The following is an 18,941-nucleotide window of genomic DNA, read 5'->3' as shown; positions in this document are numbered from 1 at the left end:
CTTAATCACTTGCTTGAAATTGAAGCTTGCTGTTTTTGTGTTTCACTGTTTTTCAAATCTGATATCTGTGTGTGTGCTGCTGGAAATCCTCACTGCATAGTCTTGTGATTAGCTTTGATGTATTAAAAGCGTTTCAAACAGAAAAACAGTGCTGAAATAAATCTGTTCATTTTCACATAAATCGATTTATTTTCTCTAAAACTGGGTTAAACATTGTTTCTGCGAAGAAGTTTTAAAAGGTCAATTCACCCCCCCTCTTGAACTTTGGCACTATTAAACCCAACACATATCTCTTAACTTGATGAAAGCATTGATCTTCAAATGGCTTAGTGAAAATATTTGCAATCTGATTTTCTGATTTGCAATATTCCAATTAGATCATGTTCTTCCCAACTTGATCTTGCAAGAAGTGATATCGAATATCAATGTGTAACATAAATCTTAATTGGAACATGTAGATTAGAATCAATTTGAGTCATGATATTATTTTTTTCAATCGCCATCAATTATTCCTTCATAGTCTTTTGCCATTTGGGGTGTTGAATGACATTTGCAAGTCTCACGGGCAAAATCTGCAAGAAAAACAAAGTGAACTAAATCTCCATTGTCATCAACTTCATCATCAAAATTTACTTCGCAATTTTGAAGGTGTACAGGTTGTGGTTGTTGCCTTCTTGGTCGCTCCATCATAGTTGCAACTTCAGGTTGAATTACAGTTTCAGGTTGAATTACAACTTCAGGTTGAACTGCAGGTGCTTCAAGAGTGACTTCATCTTCCACATCATCATTCAAAACGTAAATATATCGTTTTTTCGAATCCATTTTAGCTGTTGAATTTCATTGTCATTCCTCATATTCGGCAAATGTAACATCACGACTAACAATCACCTTCTTTGTCATTGGATTGTACAGTTTGTATCCCCCATGCTTATATCCAATGAAAATGGTTTTTTCTGCCTTATCATCCAACTTCGATCTTACTGCCTTGGGAACATGAGCATAAGTAATTGACCCAAATACCTTCAAGTGTTGCACATGGGTTTGAATCCGCTCCATGCCTCAATCGGAGTTGTGTTAGGAACACTCCGAGTGGGTGATCCGTTTATCAAATATACCGCACATGTTATGGCCTCAGCCCAAAAATAATTTGGCATACCTTTCGCTTTAACCATGCTCCTTGCCATGTCCATGATTATTCTATTCATATGTTCATCGGGCCACAAACATATGTATGAACCAGCTCCAAAGAAAATTTTGCACGCCAAGGCTCCTTAACAAATGGTATCTTGTGATTCTTTCTAAAAATGCAAGCCTCACACAATTGATCGGGTGATGAATATGGGGTAAAACATTCACTAAATTTCGTTTGGACAAATTTTCCAAACTTTGAAAATTTAAGTGCCCAAAGCGTAAATGCCACAACCACGATTCATTATTCACTATTGCATTCAAGCACTTGAAATCACCCATATGAATATCTACTGGAAACATGCGGTTTTTTGATAAAAAGGTTTTAAGAATCAAACTACCTTTTTTTTATCAAAAATTGAGAATTTATTTTCAACTATGTGCATCACATAACCCTTCTCGGCCAGCTGTCCTATACTTAACATATTACTTTTCATATCAGGTACATAGAAAACATTGTGATCACCATTCTTCAATGTGATAAGAATTCGCCATTTTCCAGTCACCGAAACGAACCTGCCATCACCGAATTTCACTTTTGTGTGAAATAAGTCATCCAAATTCGCAAACAACTCCTTCTTACCACACATATGATTTGTGCAACCTGGATCCAAATACCAAGTCTGATTGTTTGGAGTTTCATTTGATGTGGCTGTCATTAGTACTGCATGATCCTCTTCATCTTGTTCGTGATTACTATCTTCTTAAGCACAATTGACAACATGATTATCACCTTTTGATATGCACTCATTTGTATAATGGCCACGTTTATGGCAATTATAACACTCAACATTTGATTTATTATAAATGCCTTCTCGTCCTCCGTGACCACGTTCCCCGCACCAAAAGTTATTTGAACTTGGATTGTGATTGGAACCAGTGTTGTTTTGCTCAGCACCTCCATGATTCTGGCCACCATGACCTTTGCTGGAATAACTACCATGTTTATGATAAGAGCTACCAATTGAGGCTTGTGTTTGTAAAGCCTGTTCAATTGGTTTTTCAATCTTATTGTCATTCATTCGCTGCTCATGCGCTCGTAGGGAACCAGATAATAACCTTACTGTCATTTTTGAAATGTCATTGGCATCTTCAATTGCGGTAACAACATGTTCAAATATGGGAGTTAAAGATCTCAAAATCTTCTCCACCTTTGCCTGCTCCGAATGTGTTTCACCATTGGTCTTCATCTGATTTGTTAAGGCTATAACTTTATTTATATAGACATCAACACTCTCTGTGGTTTCCATCTGCAACAGTTCATATTGGCGTCTTAGGGTTTGAAGATGCACCCTTTTGATCTTGTCATCACCTTTATAATTGGTTGACAAAATTGTTCAAACCTCATTGGCAGTTGTTGCTCCTTCTATCTATTCAAACGTCTCGTCATTCATTCCTTGATGGATGAGATACAAATCCTTATTGTCCTTCTTCTTCTGATCACGATGCGCTACTCATTGCGCCTCAGTTGCATTAGCAGCTAATGCAGTCACTTCACTCTCAACGACATCCCATAACTCATGATAATCAAACAAAACTCTCATTTGCACACACCACCGATTGTAATTTTTTTCATCAAGGATAGAGACTGATAGTTGGGTAGAGTTCATGATAACAGACTAACTCTTGATACCAATTGTAGGAACTAATTGAAGGAAATAAGAAAATACAAAAGGTTGTAAAAACTAATTGAAGGTAATTGCACTAGATTGCAAAACTGCTGAACTGATCTTATTCATTTTGATTTACTTCAATAATATATATAATAAAATTACAATTACTGTAAGCTATAAAATAGTAATACTAATAGGTATGTAAATTGACCATTAAGGTTGCAATACTAACGGTAAAATAGTTTAAAGGTAATAAAATCAGAATTAATAATAACAAATTTGTGAAGAAACTTTATTGAAGTTTGTGAGTGATGTGATGGTTGTAAGAAATTTTTTATTTTTTTTAAATATATAAAAGGTAAGTTTACAAATTTACCCTTATTTTTAAAAATATTTAAAGAATAAAATATGAGTTATTTCAACTTCAAATTAGTTTTAATATAAAAGACATAATTTTATTTTTATTCTTTCATAGTTTTTGTAACATCCCTAGATTTTCACACATCTAAAAACTAAAAATCTGTATAAAATATTAAAAATAAAATATAAACATAATACAAATATGTCCACCACTCTTTCTTAAAATATTACAAACATAACTCTCTTTATAAAACATCAATATCTACATAAAATTAAAACAAATATTCAAATTTCAACTAAAATAATTTCATCATCCAGCTTCTCACTGAGGAGGAGCTCAAACACCTGTAACATCATTTGCTCCCGTGTAAATACACGATCATCACAGATAAGAAACAACACAAACAAATAACATGGTAAGCTAGCTATATAAAACAAAATTATATATAAAATTTCAATTTGAAATTAATAAACATAAATTATTAAGTTTCATACAATTTCTCAAATCAACACAAATTCTTAAATCATCAAGTGTCACACAAATTCTCAAATCATCAAGTGTCACACAAATTCTCAAATCATCAAGTGTCACACAAATTCTCAAATCATCAAGCGTCACACAAATTCTCAAATCATCAAGTGTCTATTAAAATTCAATATTCATTTTTCACATGTCAGACTTCCACTGACTCATATCACAGACACTTAACTCTACTTCCGGAAGACTCGTGTATTGAAATTAGAATCCTGAGACCTGCATCTATCATACTACTCGTTGTGAATCCACACAACCATGCGCATAAACATCTCAATATCTCATCATCTCGTATGACAGGGTAAATTCATATGACCTGAAAGACCAGATTATATTTCAAACCCCAGACAAAGTCATATGAACCTCCATCGACTCTCACAAACTAAATAACTTCATCTATGTGATTCCATAATATCAGTAGAGTCAGGATGTCTCATTACGGGCCTGACAGATCAATACACCCTAACAACAATCTCAACACGGTATTTCCTTTCCTGAAAATACTATGTCTTGATCACACTTTCAAATCATTGCACACTTCATTTAACACATCAATACACCATTCAATCATAATATATAATTTAAACTTTCTAACAATCCAAATATATCCAAAAAGTTATTTAACAATAGTAATCTAAAATAAACTATGCTAAAATAATAAAATAGCAATATTCATATATGTATACAAATTTTTGGATTGAACGAAAATATTTTAGGTTGATCGAAATCACACCAGAGAGCACCCAGGAATTTGGTTTGAACGAAAATATTTTAGGTTGATCGAAATCACACCAGAGAGCACCCAGGAATTTTGGTTTGAACGAAAATATTTTAGGTTGATCGAAATCACACCAGAGAGCACCCAGGAATTTTGGTTTGAACGAAAATATTTTAGGTTGATCGAAATCACACTAGAGAGCACCCAGGAATTTTGGTTTGAACGAAAATATTTTAGGTTGATCGAAATCACACCACAGAGCACCCAAGAATTTTGGTTTGAACGAAAATATTTTAGGTTGATCGAAATCACACCAGAGAGCACTCAAATTAACAAAGACCCTGCTATAGCTAAAATTACTCTAATCAACATCAAACAACCCAGACTCAATAACATTATAATTGTATAACAACAACCATATATCAAATTTCACCTTCAAATCTTCTAGCCTAGTGTTCTATTGAAGATTAAGGCTAGCTTCCCTTACTTGGAAATTAGTAGATATTCGCTAAGAGCTCCAAAACCATCAAGAACCCAAAGGTAACTTAACCTGTAACACAGAGTCCTAATAAAAAATCTAACTATATCACTAGGACCCTGAGCTAACAGAGATTAACCCTGAAGCTAAAAGGGTCACATGCAAGCAAGGACAAAAACAACCTAACAAGTTCCAAATTTGACTCAAAGAGAAAAGCAAAAATGAACTTACTCTATCAGATATTCTGATCGGGCAGTCTTGTAGTACTCACAGGAGTCTGATGGTGGACTCTGATCGTCGAACTAATGAACGAGGAAGTCAGAATCTTAGAGAGTAGGGAGAGGAAAGGAAAAGAACTTTCTAGAGAGATGGTGGTTCTTTTTAAAATAAACCTGAATAACAAAATTTCTATTTATATGCTCTTTTAAATTTAATAATAAAATATTCAGGTGTCATTTTAATTTTACCACTTCTACTCTAAGACTATTTTTCTCAATCCTTACAGTTTTTATATTTATATTACTAATTTATTTTCTTTTACTATTATTATAAATATATTAATATTATTATTATATATATATTTTTATTTTATTATTATATTATTATAATAATTAAGTATAATATTATTATAATAATTAAGTATAATATTATTAAATTTATAACGTAGTCGATTAAGTTTAATATATAATTTATTATGTTACAAATTTTTATAAAATAATCGATTTTCATAATCCATTGATTATTTTATAAAATTTATAAAATACTACATATCAAAGCACTTAATTTACTTAATTTATTATGTTAAAAAATTTGTAATTAATTATTTTATTTTTATTATAATATAAATATATATATATATATAATATTTTTTATTGTAATATATATAATAGTGTTATTTTATGTGTATAAAAGAATGAGGGTAATCTTGACTTTTTATGTGAACTCTAACTTTCTTGGTTTTTCTTTGCTCCATAGAGGGGCTGAATTTATTCTTCTCCCACAAATCATTGCCTTTCTTTCCTTGCATTTGAATGAATGCAAACACACTCATTTTTTCCTTTTCTATTCGCATGAACAATGTTTATGTGAAAACAAACATACCCTTAAAGTACTAAAATAACAAGAGTAATTCTCCTAAACTTGCAAGAATCTAGCAAGAGCAACAATAATTGAAAATGACAACAATTATAAAACATACAATATTTTTAATATAGGAAAATTTTCTCAACGTGAGAATTAAGAACACATAGGCCCAAATCAGTTCATCAAGCTCTCACTAAGATCAAATATAGGCCCAAAATAAGCTACCTACTAGGGTCAATTTGGAAAGGCGAGGGGTGTCGGTTGAAAATTCTTTGTGTTGTCTGTGTGGGAAGGAGGAAGAATCTTATCACCATTTGTTTTTCGATTGTAATTTTGCTTGGCGCGTTTAGTGTTTATGCTTTAAGTGGCTTGGAGTTTCGTTTGTGTTTCACATTGATCCTAAGTCAAACTTTGACCAATTCAGGTTGAGCCGATCTTCTGATTCGGTTAATGTTGTGTGTAGTACAATTTGAATTGGGGTGGTGAGTGAACTCTGGAATCACAGGAATTTTATCATATTCAAAAGAGGAGTAGTGGACGCGTCTGAAATGTTTGCTTTGGTGCAAGTAAATGTTTGGTCTTGGATTTCGGTAAAAATTCTCTCTGCTTCGTTTTCCTACTCTAATTGGTATTTTGAACCTTTGATGTGTATGAGGATGATTTCTTGAAGTTTTTTTTTCAGGATTTATTTTAACGGGTGGGGCTTTTGTTAGTTAGTTTGGTGGTATTTGTTAGATGTTGGTTTCTGTATAAGGATTCACCCCTGAAGTGATTCCCATTTATTTATTTTTTATTGATGATAAAAAAAAGAAGATCAAATATGAATACAAGGAAGTTAGATAAAATGCTTACAACTAGTCAATACATCAAAACAATAATATTTTTAAAATTTGAAGAACAAAAGAATAAAAACCTATAATAAAGCAATAATGTGAAACTGATTTCTCCAACTAAAGACTTCCAATCGATGATCCCAACATTTAAAAGGAAGAACATTATATTTTAATTCTTATGTCAAAATTTAGCATTATTCATGATGAATAATTTAAGAATCATAATATTATTAAAATTGTTTGAAACTAGTTTTCCCTATCTCTCTAAAATATAATAGTAGTAAATATTTTATTATTTATTGTATAAGATAAAAAATATTATTTTTCTTAACTTAATCACCCCGAAATATCGTTTTATTTTATTTTACTAAAGATTTGAAGGTAATTAATACAACATAGTTTTATCAATTGGGGTGGGTAATGGAATTAGAACTTGAATTTATAACTTGCATCTTATTTTCGTCTCAACACTCTCCACTCTTATAATATATACTTCACTTAGCCAAATATCAAATGGTTAGTCACAGTCAATTCAAACCAAAATTTATATCCCCTTAATTTAAATTAATTCTTTATAATAAAATAATTAAATTTTACTGAAATCTATTTTATAATAATAATAAAATAATATGTAAATTAAATTCTTAGAAATACTGATTAAAGGATAATGACTACAATTATTGAATAGTATTTTTTTAAATGAAGTTACCGATTTTTTATTTTTTTTTACAAAAAGTTACGAGAAAAGAGAACACCTCCAATAGTTGTGAATAGGTTACAAATGATTATTTTATAGGTTTCAAAAATAATTTATGTAATCAACCAACACCTCAAGAGAGCAAAAAAACTCAACATAGAATAAATAATGATTATACATGTTTAATCATAACTACCTAATGGTCCACCAAAAACTATTTAATTGAATAGAAAGGCAAGTAATTTAAACATGTTTAAACAACAAATTAAGAATACCCCTTAAAAAATTAGGTACATGTTTACTTTATTCTGAGATAAAGTTAAATATAAACGTAAGACGATTTTGAAGTCCAAATTAAGTAAATAATAAATTTCGATCTACGATTTTATTTTCTAAAAATGTCTGATTAAAGAAGAAAGTGTATTTAAATTATGAAAACAATAAATATTTATTTATAATATAAGATTTTGAATATGAAATAAAAAGCAAATTAGATGAAGGCATGGAATTTGCAGTGGGAAAGTAGGCCATGTGAGGGCAACTTGTGAGAGACGCAAAGCAGAGAAGTAAGAGAATAAAATAAAGGAAAAACAGAAGCACAAAAAACACGTGCTCCATTAAAAGGTCGGCAACATCGTTGGTTGGTCAGGCCGCAGGTTACAGGAATCCACATAGCTTTTCTCGACGCGTTGAACAATTCTCAGACACGCTTCCCCAAATATTCATCTTCTTTTTCTTATCTCTTCTCTTCCTCCTTCCCACTTTCTTCTTCCCTCCTTCTGATCTCGTTTTCCCACAACAATGGGTGGCTCTGTCACTGTCAAGTCCGAGGTTTCCCTTCTAGAATCTTCTCCCTCTCCTGTGGAGAAGCCTGATGGAGTTTGTTCCAACATGGAGGAACACCACCTGGTCCAACCCAATATGAATGACTCCTCACCCAACAAGTACGTTGCCATAACTCTTCTGTCTCGCTTTCTATGGATAAACACACACCCTCTTCCCTCAAAGTTCCTTCCTTTTTTGTTTTTTCCTTTTCATTTATTGTATTTTTGCAATTGCCCTTTTTGATCTTGGCCAATTTTTGTGGATGCTGATATGCCATGGATGAAGAATAAAAGAGTGGTTTTGCTTGTGTTGATGGTTTCCGCATGTGTGAGGTCAGATAGAGGACCCATATGCTTTTAGGTTCTCTATTGTCATTTTATAGATGAAAATAAATAAAAAATTGTAGTATTTTGTGTTGACTGAAAAGGGGTATTGTTTGGTGCTGGAGATATGTATGGTTGGAAAAAATAACGGTGGGGGGTTTCGATTGTACTTGCAGGTTGTAACCCTACCTTAAGTTTTCTGATGAATTGAGAGAACTTTTTAATTGGACCCATCTTCTGGATTGGGTGAGTTATGTGTGCTGGTAAAGCTTTGGGGTTTCATTTGGGTGATTATTTCTTTTTCCTTTGCAAGAATGAAATTCTGGGAAGTGGAAGAGGGAGTATTTTCTTGGGTTTATTCTGTTTGACTCTATCAGAAAATAATTTTTCATAAAAGAATTTGACATTTGATCATGTTTAATGTTTAGTACTCATTGGAACCTCTGTTCATCCTCTCTCTCACAGAATCAAACCACCCAACTGAAGCAAGTTTCTGTCTTCTTCTCCTAAGCAGGCGCTGTTCTATTTTTTTGTCAGATGTATTCATTGCAAGAATCCTAGTCTTATCATTTTTTTTTGTTCACTCATTTAGCTTAATGTTGTCATATTTGCTGCACGTGTTATCATCATATTTTGTTCTCTAGGTGGAAAATTTTGACTAACACTCGTACTGTAGAGTTTTGTGGTTTTCTTCAACTGTCTTGTAGAAGTTTTGCTTGACTTTGATAGGTACTTTATTATCATGAATTAAACCTGAAACATTTCTTCATTTAATCCGTCTCTGGCTTGAATTATATTCGTGACGTCTCAATCAATCACCCAATCACTTTGAAAGTAGACCTAAAATACCTGATTATGGAACTTTTTGGATTATATGAGTTATGATCTTCAATTTTCCCCATAGAACAACCCACCCCATGTATTTTTGAACTTTCATCCCAATTTGAGCCACTCTTGTCTTACTCCTGTTTAATTAATAACCCTTTGATTTCAAAGCATCTTTGCATCTCAAGTATAACATTTCCTCTTTCTCAGCATGTTTTTGTGGCTTTTTCTCCCTAATTTTGGAATGAACATAAAAGTTATGCCGTATTTTGAAGTATCCTAAATTATATCCTAAAAACATTCTAACGAATCTGGAAAACATTAACCAAATGTCTTCTTATTTCTAAGGAAATGAGTTGGGGCTATTTTATTGTTCACCAGGGACTCATTTTGAAGTCAATGCCTTTGGTTTACTCTAGATTAAAAAAGCTTCTGGGCATTTATTTTCTGACATGGATAATGGATGGATTCATTTGGAAAGAGAGAATTCTACTTAAGATGAAATTAAATACTGAATTTTCTTTATCTACATCTTTAACTTAATGCCTTTTCAATTTACTATTTGAGGGTCTTTGCATGACAAATATGATACACCACCTTCCCTGTCAAGTTGAATACAAAATAGAAATTCATATTTTATATTCACCTAAAAATATAGCAAACCTCAATTTAACCTCTGTATTAGACAATCTAAAGATATGTGCCTCAAATCATCTCCCTGTTTCTTCTTGTTTTTTTAGTCACACATTGTCTCCCAGCAGAATACCTTTTGGTTTGGATAAACTTAAAGAATAGTAAAACTTTCAATACTTTAATGGATGAAATTCATGTGCACCCATACATTCTGTTTAGGTCCAATTGCAAGGCTTTTATGTGCATCACAGTTTTTTAACAGTGGTGGTACTAAGGCCTATTGACTATTATGGCTTGGCAATTGAACCCAAAGTCAATGGCTTCCTAGCTACTTGCGATGTTGTAGAGCAACAGTTATTAAGACACCTATTTAAGTTAGTATTTGGATCAGCCTATTTTGTGAGTAAGAGACCTTTTTGTTTTGATAGCTTCTTGAAGGAGCTTTTAAAAAGGACCATTTCCGTTGAAAAAACTAAAACAAGCATGCACTTGTACTAATCTGTGTGGAGTTCTACTGAAAATTAATGCTTGACTTGACACATCCCTTAATAATACAAAAAACATATCACCTAAAATTTAGAAAGTATAAGAAAAAAAAAGGGATTAAAGTATCGATGATTCTAAAAAGTCCAATTTATAATTTCCATCGAGTTCATTCTAACCAATTGGTTTACATGTGTTTGTGTTTGGTTGCATATTTATTTTTTATTATTTATTATTTCTCTTTTAGGTCAGTGCCTGCATCTGGACTTAATGCAGTGATTCCTAGTACAAACCAGCTTACCATATTCTACAATGGGAGTGTTTGTGTCTATGATGGAATCCCTGCTGAAAAGGTATGCCCTTGCTGCACTTTTACCAGTCTCTAACTTTGCATCTTATGATGCAATCCTAATCATCGTTTTATATACTAACAGGTGCATGAAATAATGCTTATTGCTGCTGCTGCTGCCAAATCTACTGAAATGAAGAAGATTGGGACCCAATCTACCCTCATTTCACCTGTTCCCACAAGGCCTTCTTCTCCACATGGAATCACTAACAATATTGCTGCCTCACAGAAGAATTCCATTTGCAGGCTGCAAGGTGATAATTTTTCCATTTTCATGCTAGATTTGGAGATGGTAGTCTTAAATAATTGTCTTTTTATAATTTACCATATAGCAGTTGCATTGTCTTCTATCTTAATTTGACAAACATTCAAGTCTCTTATGGCTTTTGCATCATCTTTCTTTAGAATTTCCAATAGCACGCAGGCATTCACTTCAAAGGTTTCTTGAGAAGCGGCGAGATAGGTACACTATCTACCTGCCATGTTTAGTGGGGGTATCTAATATTTTTTGTTCAGTTTAGAGACTCCTATTTTGTTTATGGTCTTATTTGTATAATATTTTTGGTTAAAGGTTGGGTAGCAAAGCTCCTTATCCTTCCTCATCAACCACTAAAGTGGGTGATAACATAGAGAACAACTTCTGTGCTGACAATGCTCCAGAACTGATTTCCTTGAATCGAGCAGAGGAGGAATTTCATCCAACTGTCTCTGCCTCTTGAGCATAAGTAGTGTTTGTTCTATGCTATGTTCTGTGATAGTGTGGAAGACCATGAATTTGCATGTAGAATCACAGAAACTAATATAATTATATTGTTAGGTTCTGAAGTCTATAAATGTGTTTTATATGTGACATAGCTATTGAACCTGAAATGGTGTAACAGTGTGACTTGAAAGTTGCGTGTATCTGTGCACGTTTAGGAAGTATGCTGTGTGTTCTGATCACCCTATATGAAACTGTTTTTCCTGTATTTCATTATGTGAACAACTGATAATCTATTATGTTGATGTTCCCACTTCTTCTTAGCTTTTAATCCTTCATATTTGTTCCTTGTAGAAAAGAATTGTAATAAGATGGATTTGATGGTTCTTGAGTTTTCTAATGTCATACAATCTTTGCAACACAAAGAATCACCTAAAACTATTTGTGAAAACATTTGAAAATTTCTATACGGCAGAGTAGGATAATATATTTTTGAGGCTACAATTGTGCATGAACGAGAATGTGAAAAATAAAAGTTCTAATAAATATAAGATTTCATTTAAGAAGAAAAAAAGACTAGAAAAGTAACAAAAGTTTCACACGAAAGTAAAGTGTGATCCAAAATTGCGAGAAAATCTAAATGTACCTAATTTTATAGGATTTTAGTCACAAACTTTTAAATTACTTAAATATTAATATTAGTTGTGTCTATTGGGCTTAGGTTAATTTTAACACGACAAAAAAAGTTAATTTTAATACTAGTACATATTCAAAGTGCTATTTTTACGAAATATGTAAAATTTTTTTCAAATGATAAATATTTTAAAATAAAAGTAACGAGTTAATGAAATGATACGATTCTTAATATTTTAATTTAAAATTCTCTTTAACTTATAAACAAATAGGTTAAAATACGCACCGTTCTTTGAAGGAAAAAAATACGATAACTTTGATTAATAAATAAATTATTGGGATAAAAACAAATAGAAGAAATGAGTGAAATGTAGAGAAAAGAGTTGAACGGAAAAAAAAAAAGAAGAAATAAAAATTTAGGAAGATAAATTTTCAATATTTTGCGAAATACTTGTTTATTCAAATCAAGTCAAGGGTCTGCAGGTACATTTAAGTCAAAATCCACATTTTCTTTATGTTCATCTAGAACCTCATTGCAAGTTGTAACTTTGAGCAATTTAAGTATAATTTTTTTTGGGAGCATAGCCAACATCTTCTACGCTATTCAGGGAGTCTTCAACTACCTCCAGATAGTTTCTGCTATCTTTGAAGCATTATCATCCTCTATTCCAAGTTTCATAGAATTTTTGGTTCTTATCACAACATGTTTTAAAAAATGGATTCACTATTCTATTAGTAATTGCAAAGGCCAAATACCAATGAAAAAAACTCATAAAAGACTTCATGTCACAAATATTTACCTCTGAATTAAAACAAATTCATTTATCAGTGTGAATTTAGGAGAGTTGTAAGCAAATTAAATAGCTAAAAGTTAAAGTCAATGCAAAGATATAACTGGTATAAAAAGGAACAATTTTTGGTAAAAAATGTAACAGATGAAAAGAAATGGAGGAAGTATGATTTATACAAAATGTTCAGTGAATTTTGCATAAATTTAAGTGGTTCAGTGTGCAAGTTCACATGAATTCTAAGATTGTCCTGTCCATAATTTTGAAGATTGTCTAATTACACGAGCATAGTACTAGAGTTTTATTTGAACAAGGTGTATCCAGCCACTGTCAGTGCCTTAGGTAAAGATCAATGCATTGAATTGAGGAATCCGTAACACTGTTAACAGTTTACTTTTATTTCATTTTGACTGCAATTTCCTGTTTTCATGATTATGCTAAAGGTAAAAGAGTTTTTACCAGGTTTAGTCACCTTCTAAAATTATGAGTCAATCATGTATATAGTTAAATAATGCATTCAGAGCATCTCTCATAATCTAATTAACATGCCCTGGCTTACAGCCTAATTGCAAGTTACATACAGCAAAGCCAGTGATTGAATCTAGTGAAACATCATACCAGCTATAAAACAGGATATGGTCGTAACATGACCTTATACTGCCAATTCTAGGAGGATGGACTTGTCAAGGGAAGTATAGCAGATTGGAGGTGTTCAGCTGTACTATTTTGATGATTATTCTTCTGGAAGATGCAGCATGCAATGTGATGTTGGATGTGAAGGGCAAGTAATAAACCAAGGCAATTTAAGCAGAAATTGACAAAATGGGTACTGACACTGGCTAAACCTAGTTATCTGCAGAATTTCAGATTACATGTCTTCTTTAACAGTGTACTTGTAGCTTGAAATGATTCTCTTTCCAGTTTCCTACTTTGGCTTTTAAGAAATGCATTGCTTTCTGTTAGCTTCTAAATATTACATGTTGGGCCAAAAATTTTATGCTTGTAAGAGTTGAACTCTATATAATCATTGTCAACATTTCTAGGGTGACTAGAGGTTACAAACAGTCTTCAACTAAAAAGAAAATGATGAATGAATAAGAGCCATTGGATCATATTGAAGTAGCTTGAAATGAGGAAAATGTCATTATAAAGAATTGTTGAAACCTCCGGTTACAAATTGAAACATGAAATACAAAGGACTGAGACTACTTAATTTAGAAATCTAGGCCATGTTCACGAGCTGCATCAGCAAGTGCTTGAACACGGCCATGGTATGGGTATCCCCCTCTATCAAAGGCCACCTTTTTGATCCCCTTCTCCAAACAGGACTTTGCAATGATCTCACCTATCCTCTTTGCTACTTCCTGAAACCAAAAAATTCAAAAGATCAGGACCACCATTTAGTATATAGAGGAAAAATAAGATTTGGCAATAAAACCTCTTAAGCAAAGGAGAGAAAAAAGATATGGCTAGAAAACATTTTAACCAAAGGTGACAAGGGCATTGATTATAACCATTGAAAAAATGTCTTTATGCGATAGAGTTAGACATTTCTAAAAGTAAAATGAAAGGAATCGGAATGATACAACTGTTTTGGTGCAGATAACAATTGTGCTTTGAAGATTATTAGATTAATTGAAAATTTTAGTAGATTATGGAGTTACTGGAGTATTCTTCTGACGAAACCATGTAAAATCCACTGTTGGGTAGCCACTTTGGTTTGACTTTTTGCATCCTGCTTTTAGTATACATTAAAACATCTGAGAAAATTAATGAAACTATATGAACCCTGATGGTCAGTTAAAGATGTAAATGGTTTCTTTCTTCTATAGTTATATTGTGTGGTGAACCAAATAAAAACAAAAGAATAAAAAATGGCATGGTGAAAGTACATCGTCATGAGAGATTCAGAGGGAACTTAAGCAAGAATCCATTGCCAAGAAACTCATTATCCAACTAATGCAAAAATTGACAATAGAACCTTCAACTGCAACTGATGTAGCTCACTTACAATGATTATTACAAAAATATACGTGCATACTTATACTCAAGAACCCAAGGATTCCTTCTTCATGTTATTTTTGTTTCCCTCAGTATCACCTAATCAATTGGCAAGAGGAAAACTTCTGGAATATGGTCACACACAGAAGTTGGGGTCCTCCCATGGTATTTTTTAACGGTACCGTTTCTACAGTGCCACATTTAAAATTTATATCCAAAGATCTTGCAGCAAAAATTAAAAGATATTCCATCCAGTTTATTGACAAACAGAGAGAAAGAAAAATGACGAGAATTGCAATGACTTATGACAACATGAAGTCAATCTTTGAGATCCTAGCCATTGCCACGTGAATGTGAGGGCAGTGAACAACATCTTTCAAACTGCATATGGTTTCTTCTTTTGAGTAGAGTTGCTAATTACAGATTTCATTTCAACAAATCAGTGTTTAATTTAATGATTAATGGTGTTTATCTTCCCTACAAAATTGCCAAGTGCTGGTTTTTGCCTCTAACTTGAAATCACCCACTCTTCATTCTTGCATTTTGTAAATACCCAAACTTTCATCGCTCAATTTTAAGTTAATAGAGAGTTACTTGGTAATATTTCTAACAACAAAACAATCATGGAACATACGAATTTTGACCCCTACCCCTGTTAGACATATCATCAAGTAAACTGTTCAGTACCACAATAGTTGGTTTTTGCCTCTAACATTTAAAATCCCCACTTTTCATTCTTGCATTTTCTTAATACCAAAACTTTCATCACTCAGTCTAAACCCGTTAAGTTACTAGACAGTTACTCTGCGACCATTCTGACAAAATTCTAGCCATGGAGCACACGGATTCTGTCCCCCTCCCTCAGTTAGACATATCACCAAGTAACTCTACAGCAACATATCATAGTTAGACAAAGGGATGAAAGTTTATGTAAATAATGCCGGGAGACAAAAAGGGGTTTTCAAAGTCAAGGGCAAAACAAAAAATAAGCAATTTGGACACCATTTGGGTCATTGTATTCGAGGTATTGTTCCTAAGGGGGAAGAGTGAGCTACCTTAATGTTGAAGTCCACATGGGAAATTTACTAATTCCCTTACCAATCCTTAACACATTATGCAGCAACAAAATCCCAACAGCATGTAAAACACAACACAAAACACTATCTAAATAACTCACAACAGTGGGGCCAGCGGAGTAACTAAACTCTTCAGCAATGGTCTTCTGCATTGTGGAAGCTGAAGCAAGCGTGCACATCGCGGTGTCATCAATCACCTGCACAGAGAGGTGCTTGTTGGATCGGAAAACCGACAACCTGGGCCTCTCGGGTGTCCCTTCAACCTGACAAAGGAAAAAAATGAAAAAGAAAAGCTTTCACCTTTAGAGAGAGTGAAAATTGAAATTGGGGAAAGTGAGTGAGTGAATGAACCTTCTTTCTGATGCGAGTGTGGCGCGCAGTTCTGTCTTCCCTGCGGGTCCTGACCTTGGCTTCAACCATAAAAGGTTTGAGTTTTGGTTGTGATGTTGTGGATAAGGAGGAAGAAGAAGAAGAAGAAGAAGGGAATCCGCAGGAATGGAGGAAGGAGAGAGAAGAAGCTAACATTGTTTCCAACTTCACAGTAATCACACACACAACCGTTTCTCCAGTTTATCGTCACCTTATCCTTCTACCACAATCACTTCTCCTCACTTTTTCTTTTCAAGCGTCTACTTTGATTTTTTTATTAGTATTATTTTAAATTTCTTGCTGGATTTCAGAATTATTTTGTTTTTTTATTAGGTTTTTGAATTAAGTTTTCTAGTTGATTCTTTGGATCATATCTCCTACTACTTTCTCAAATTATAGTTATATTATTTTTTTTATTATAATGATTCTCTAACTATAAATATAAAGCTTTCAAAATGTAAGGATGCAGGAATAATAATGTAATGTGAGAAATGTGAGAATATGATGTTTCTAAAGCAAAGAGAAGGTTTGTCTAGAATTTTAAAAAGATGATTAAATAAGTATTTTCACCTAAATTGGCAACTTTAAAACCTTTTTGGTGTTTTTAATACTTAATATTGAATAATTATATTAATTTGATGATAATGATATGTACATTGAATTAATTAGTGTACTTGTAATGCTTATTATAGAAAAATTAAGATAAAAAAATGTTACTAATTTTAAAATTCTTAAGAGTACTTAAAATTATATATTTAAACTTTATTTAAAAGTAATAATTTGAAAATTTTCTTAAGTTTTCTTTTCGTATGTTTATGTTTTTTTTTTCTTTAATTCAACTTTAATTGGTACATCCTTTACTTAATTTTGATTTGGATATCATTGGTTCTCCTAAGGTAAGGACTTACCGATTCAACATCATTTATCAATTCATGTTAATATAAGTATTTTTTTATGTTTTTTTTTTATAAAAGCTTTCAGGTTAGGTATCATTATACAACTTGACAACACATCAAGTAACAACAATCATATGCTATCATATGAGAAAAGTATTATTAAAAAAGAAAACAAATATAAAAATATGCGGATCTTTGAACCATAACATCTTAGCCATTTCTTTTCAAAATAAATATTGACAATGAAAGCATGATCAAACTCCTCCTTAGCAATATTTTCTTGATAGAGAAACTCATCAATATCAGACAAACTAACAGTCTCTAAGTTTTGTTGAATACCGAGGAGGAGAACCTGCTTAAGAAGAATTGCATTGTGAACATTACCAAAAGAATTTTTATTCTAGTCTCAGAGCTCAATTTTCAACCTTTTTAACTTATGTTGCAAAATAAACACAAGACAACCAACAACCGTATTAGCCCAAGAACCATGAATAAGCTTCGGACATGAAGTGTCTTGAAGCCACATAGAAAAGAAACAAAAATGGATAACTTTCCTCAAAGAATTACTAGAAAGACTAGCAAGAATAGGGGAATGATCATAACAATTTTTAAAAAGAACATGATGAGTACAAGAATCTCATTCATCCAGACACACTCCATTACATAAAACCCTATCCAGTCTTCTATGAATTCTATGCTACCCTCTTCTTCCATTACATCAAGTATAACAAGATCTAGTAAAAGGCATACAAGAGAAATAATTAGTATTAATCCAATCAAGGAATTCATTACAAGAAATCTGATTAGGAGCTACCCCTTTTACAATCATCCACTGAGAGCACAACATTAAAATCTCCTAGAATACACCAAGGCCCTGTGAAGGAACTAAGATCCCTCGACAAAAACCGTCTAGCCAAGTATGTGTTAGCACCATAAACACCTGCAAAGCTAAAATATTTATCATGCACAAGACAAGTTACAAAAATAAATTGATCATTGACCAAGAAATTTTGGACAAGATTAGGAACCGACAAACACCAAAATCTAGCAACTTTATTAACAATAGGAGACGTAGCCATAAAATGCATATTAACAGATTTGAAAAGGACGTCTAAAGCATCAGTCTACGACATCATGGGTTCAGTAAGAAAAACCAGGAGGGGTTTATATAGTTTAAGTAAACTAATCAACATCTCCATAGTTTTGTGATTTCTCAGTTCTCTAACATTCTAGAAAAATGAAGAGACCTTCATTGCGACGTTGTAGAGAAAACTGCCTTAGCAGTTTTTTTAGATTTACCAGTCCCCTTAGGTGGTCTCCCTGGTTTTCTTTTAGTGCAAACTATTTCCTCCTCAATATCACTGACATCCTCCTCCATCTCATTAGGATCAACCCAAAATTTTTAAACAACATCTGTAGTTTTCAAACCATCAAGAAAGGAAAAGTGATTTTGCAGGACCAACAATAGTGCTTTAACATCCCCAAGAGATTTAGCCTTCCGAGGGTGGGTATGAGGTGACGGAGATGGTACAGTT

At 32.7% G+C, this 18,941-nt stretch overlaps 3 protein-coding genes and 1 long non-coding RNA gene across 4 annotated transcripts; 2 read left to right on the top strand and 2 right to left on the bottom strand.

Moving 5' to 3' along the window:
* Positions 1-843: 843 nt before the first annotated feature.
* LOC137822422 (uncharacterized) lies at positions 844-2,438 on the bottom strand. Its single transcript, XM_068627309.1, has 4 exons — positions 2,000-2,438; positions 1,705-1,888; positions 1,116-1,197; positions 844-1,020 (listed from the first exon to the last, which is right to left on the bottom strand). The coding sequence occupies exons 1-4, from the start codon at positions 2,436-2,438 to the stop codon at positions 844-846; spliced, it is 882 nt and encodes a 293-aa protein (XP_068483410.1).
* Positions 2,439-7,986: 5,548 nt separating this feature from the next.
* On the top strand, positions 7,987-11,959 carry LOC137821003 (protein TIFY 3-like). The gene is made up of 5 exons (XM_068625389.1): positions 7,987-8,449; positions 10,842-10,947; positions 11,029-11,197; positions 11,349-11,406; positions 11,515-11,959. The coding sequence occupies exons 1-5, from the start codon at positions 8,307-8,309 to the stop codon at positions 11,660-11,662; spliced, it is 624 nt and encodes a 207-aa protein (XP_068481490.1). The 5' UTR covers positions 7,987-8,306; the 3' UTR covers positions 11,663-11,959.
* On the top strand, positions 8,759-9,342 carry LOC137821004 (uncharacterized). The gene is made up of 2 exons (XR_011082728.1): positions 8,759-8,899; positions 9,119-9,342. It is a non-coding gene; the product is annotated as an uncharacterized lncRNA (long non-coding RNA).
* A 2,219-nt stretch (positions 11,960-14,178) lies between the features above and the next one.
* On the bottom strand, positions 14,179-16,809 carry LOC137820584 (large ribosomal subunit protein uL18c-like). The gene is made up of 3 exons (XM_068624729.1): positions 16,493-16,809; positions 16,243-16,404; positions 14,179-14,428 (listed from the first exon to the last, which is right to left on the bottom strand). The coding sequence occupies exons 1-3, from the start codon at positions 16,664-16,666 to the stop codon at positions 14,279-14,281; spliced, it is 486 nt and encodes a 161-aa protein (XP_068480830.1). The 5' UTR covers positions 16,667-16,809; the 3' UTR covers positions 14,179-14,278.
* Positions 16,810-18,941: the final 2,132 nt, after the last annotated feature.

Source organism: Phaseolus vulgaris, chromosome 9 (assembly GCF_000499845.2).
Source record: "Phaseolus vulgaris cultivar G19833 chromosome 9, P. vulgaris v2.0, whole genome shotgun sequence".
Classification (NCBI taxonomy): domain Eukaryota; kingdom Viridiplantae; phylum Streptophyta; class Magnoliopsida; order Fabales; family Fabaceae; genus Phaseolus; species Phaseolus vulgaris.
This window is presented reverse-complemented; position numbering and strand designations above follow the sequence as displayed.

What these genes read in the sequence shown, in the direction of transcription:
- LOC137820584 (XM_068624729.1), bottom strand. Translation starts at nt 16,666, where the DNA reads ATGTTAGCTTCTTCTCTCTCCTTCCTCCATTCCTGCGGATTCCCTTCT. An exon ending in ACACTCGCATCAGAAAGAAG is followed by an intron (nt 16,405 to 16,492) that starts GTTCATTCACTC and finishes TTCCTTTGTCAG; the next exon opens with GTTGAAGGGACACCCGAGAG. An exon ending in ACTCCGCTGGCCCCACTGTT is followed by an intron (nt 14,429 to 16,242) that starts GTGAGTTATTTA and finishes TTTTGGTTTCAG; the next exon opens with GAAGTAGCAAAGAGGATAGG.
- LOC137822422 (XM_068627309.1), bottom strand. Translation starts at nt 2,438, where the DNA reads ATGGAAACCACAGAGAGTGTTGATGTCTATATAAATAAAGTTATAGCC. An exon ending in TGGTCACGGAGGACGAGAAG is followed by an intron (nt 1,889 to 1,999) that starts GCATTTATAATA and finishes GTGCTTAAGAAG; the next exon opens with ATAGTAATCACGAACAAGAT. An exon ending in GTGAAATTCGGTGATGGCAG is followed by an intron (nt 1,198 to 1,704) that starts GTTCGTTTCGGT and finishes ACATATGAATAG; the next exon opens with AATAATCATGGACATGGCAA.
- LOC137821003 (XM_068625389.1), top strand. Translation starts at nt 8,307, where the DNA reads ATGGGTGGCTCTGTCACTGTCAAGTCCGAGGTTTCCCTTCTAGAATCT. An exon ending in TTCCATTTGCAGGCTGCAAG is followed by an intron (nt 11,198 to 11,348) that starts GTGATAATTTTT and finishes ATCTTTCTTTAG; the next exon opens with AATTTCCAATAGCACGCAGG. An exon ending in CTTGAGAAGCGGCGAGATAG is followed by an intron (nt 11,407 to 11,514) that starts GTACACTATCTA and finishes TTTTGGTTAAAG; the next exon opens with GTTGGGTAGCAAAGCTCCTT.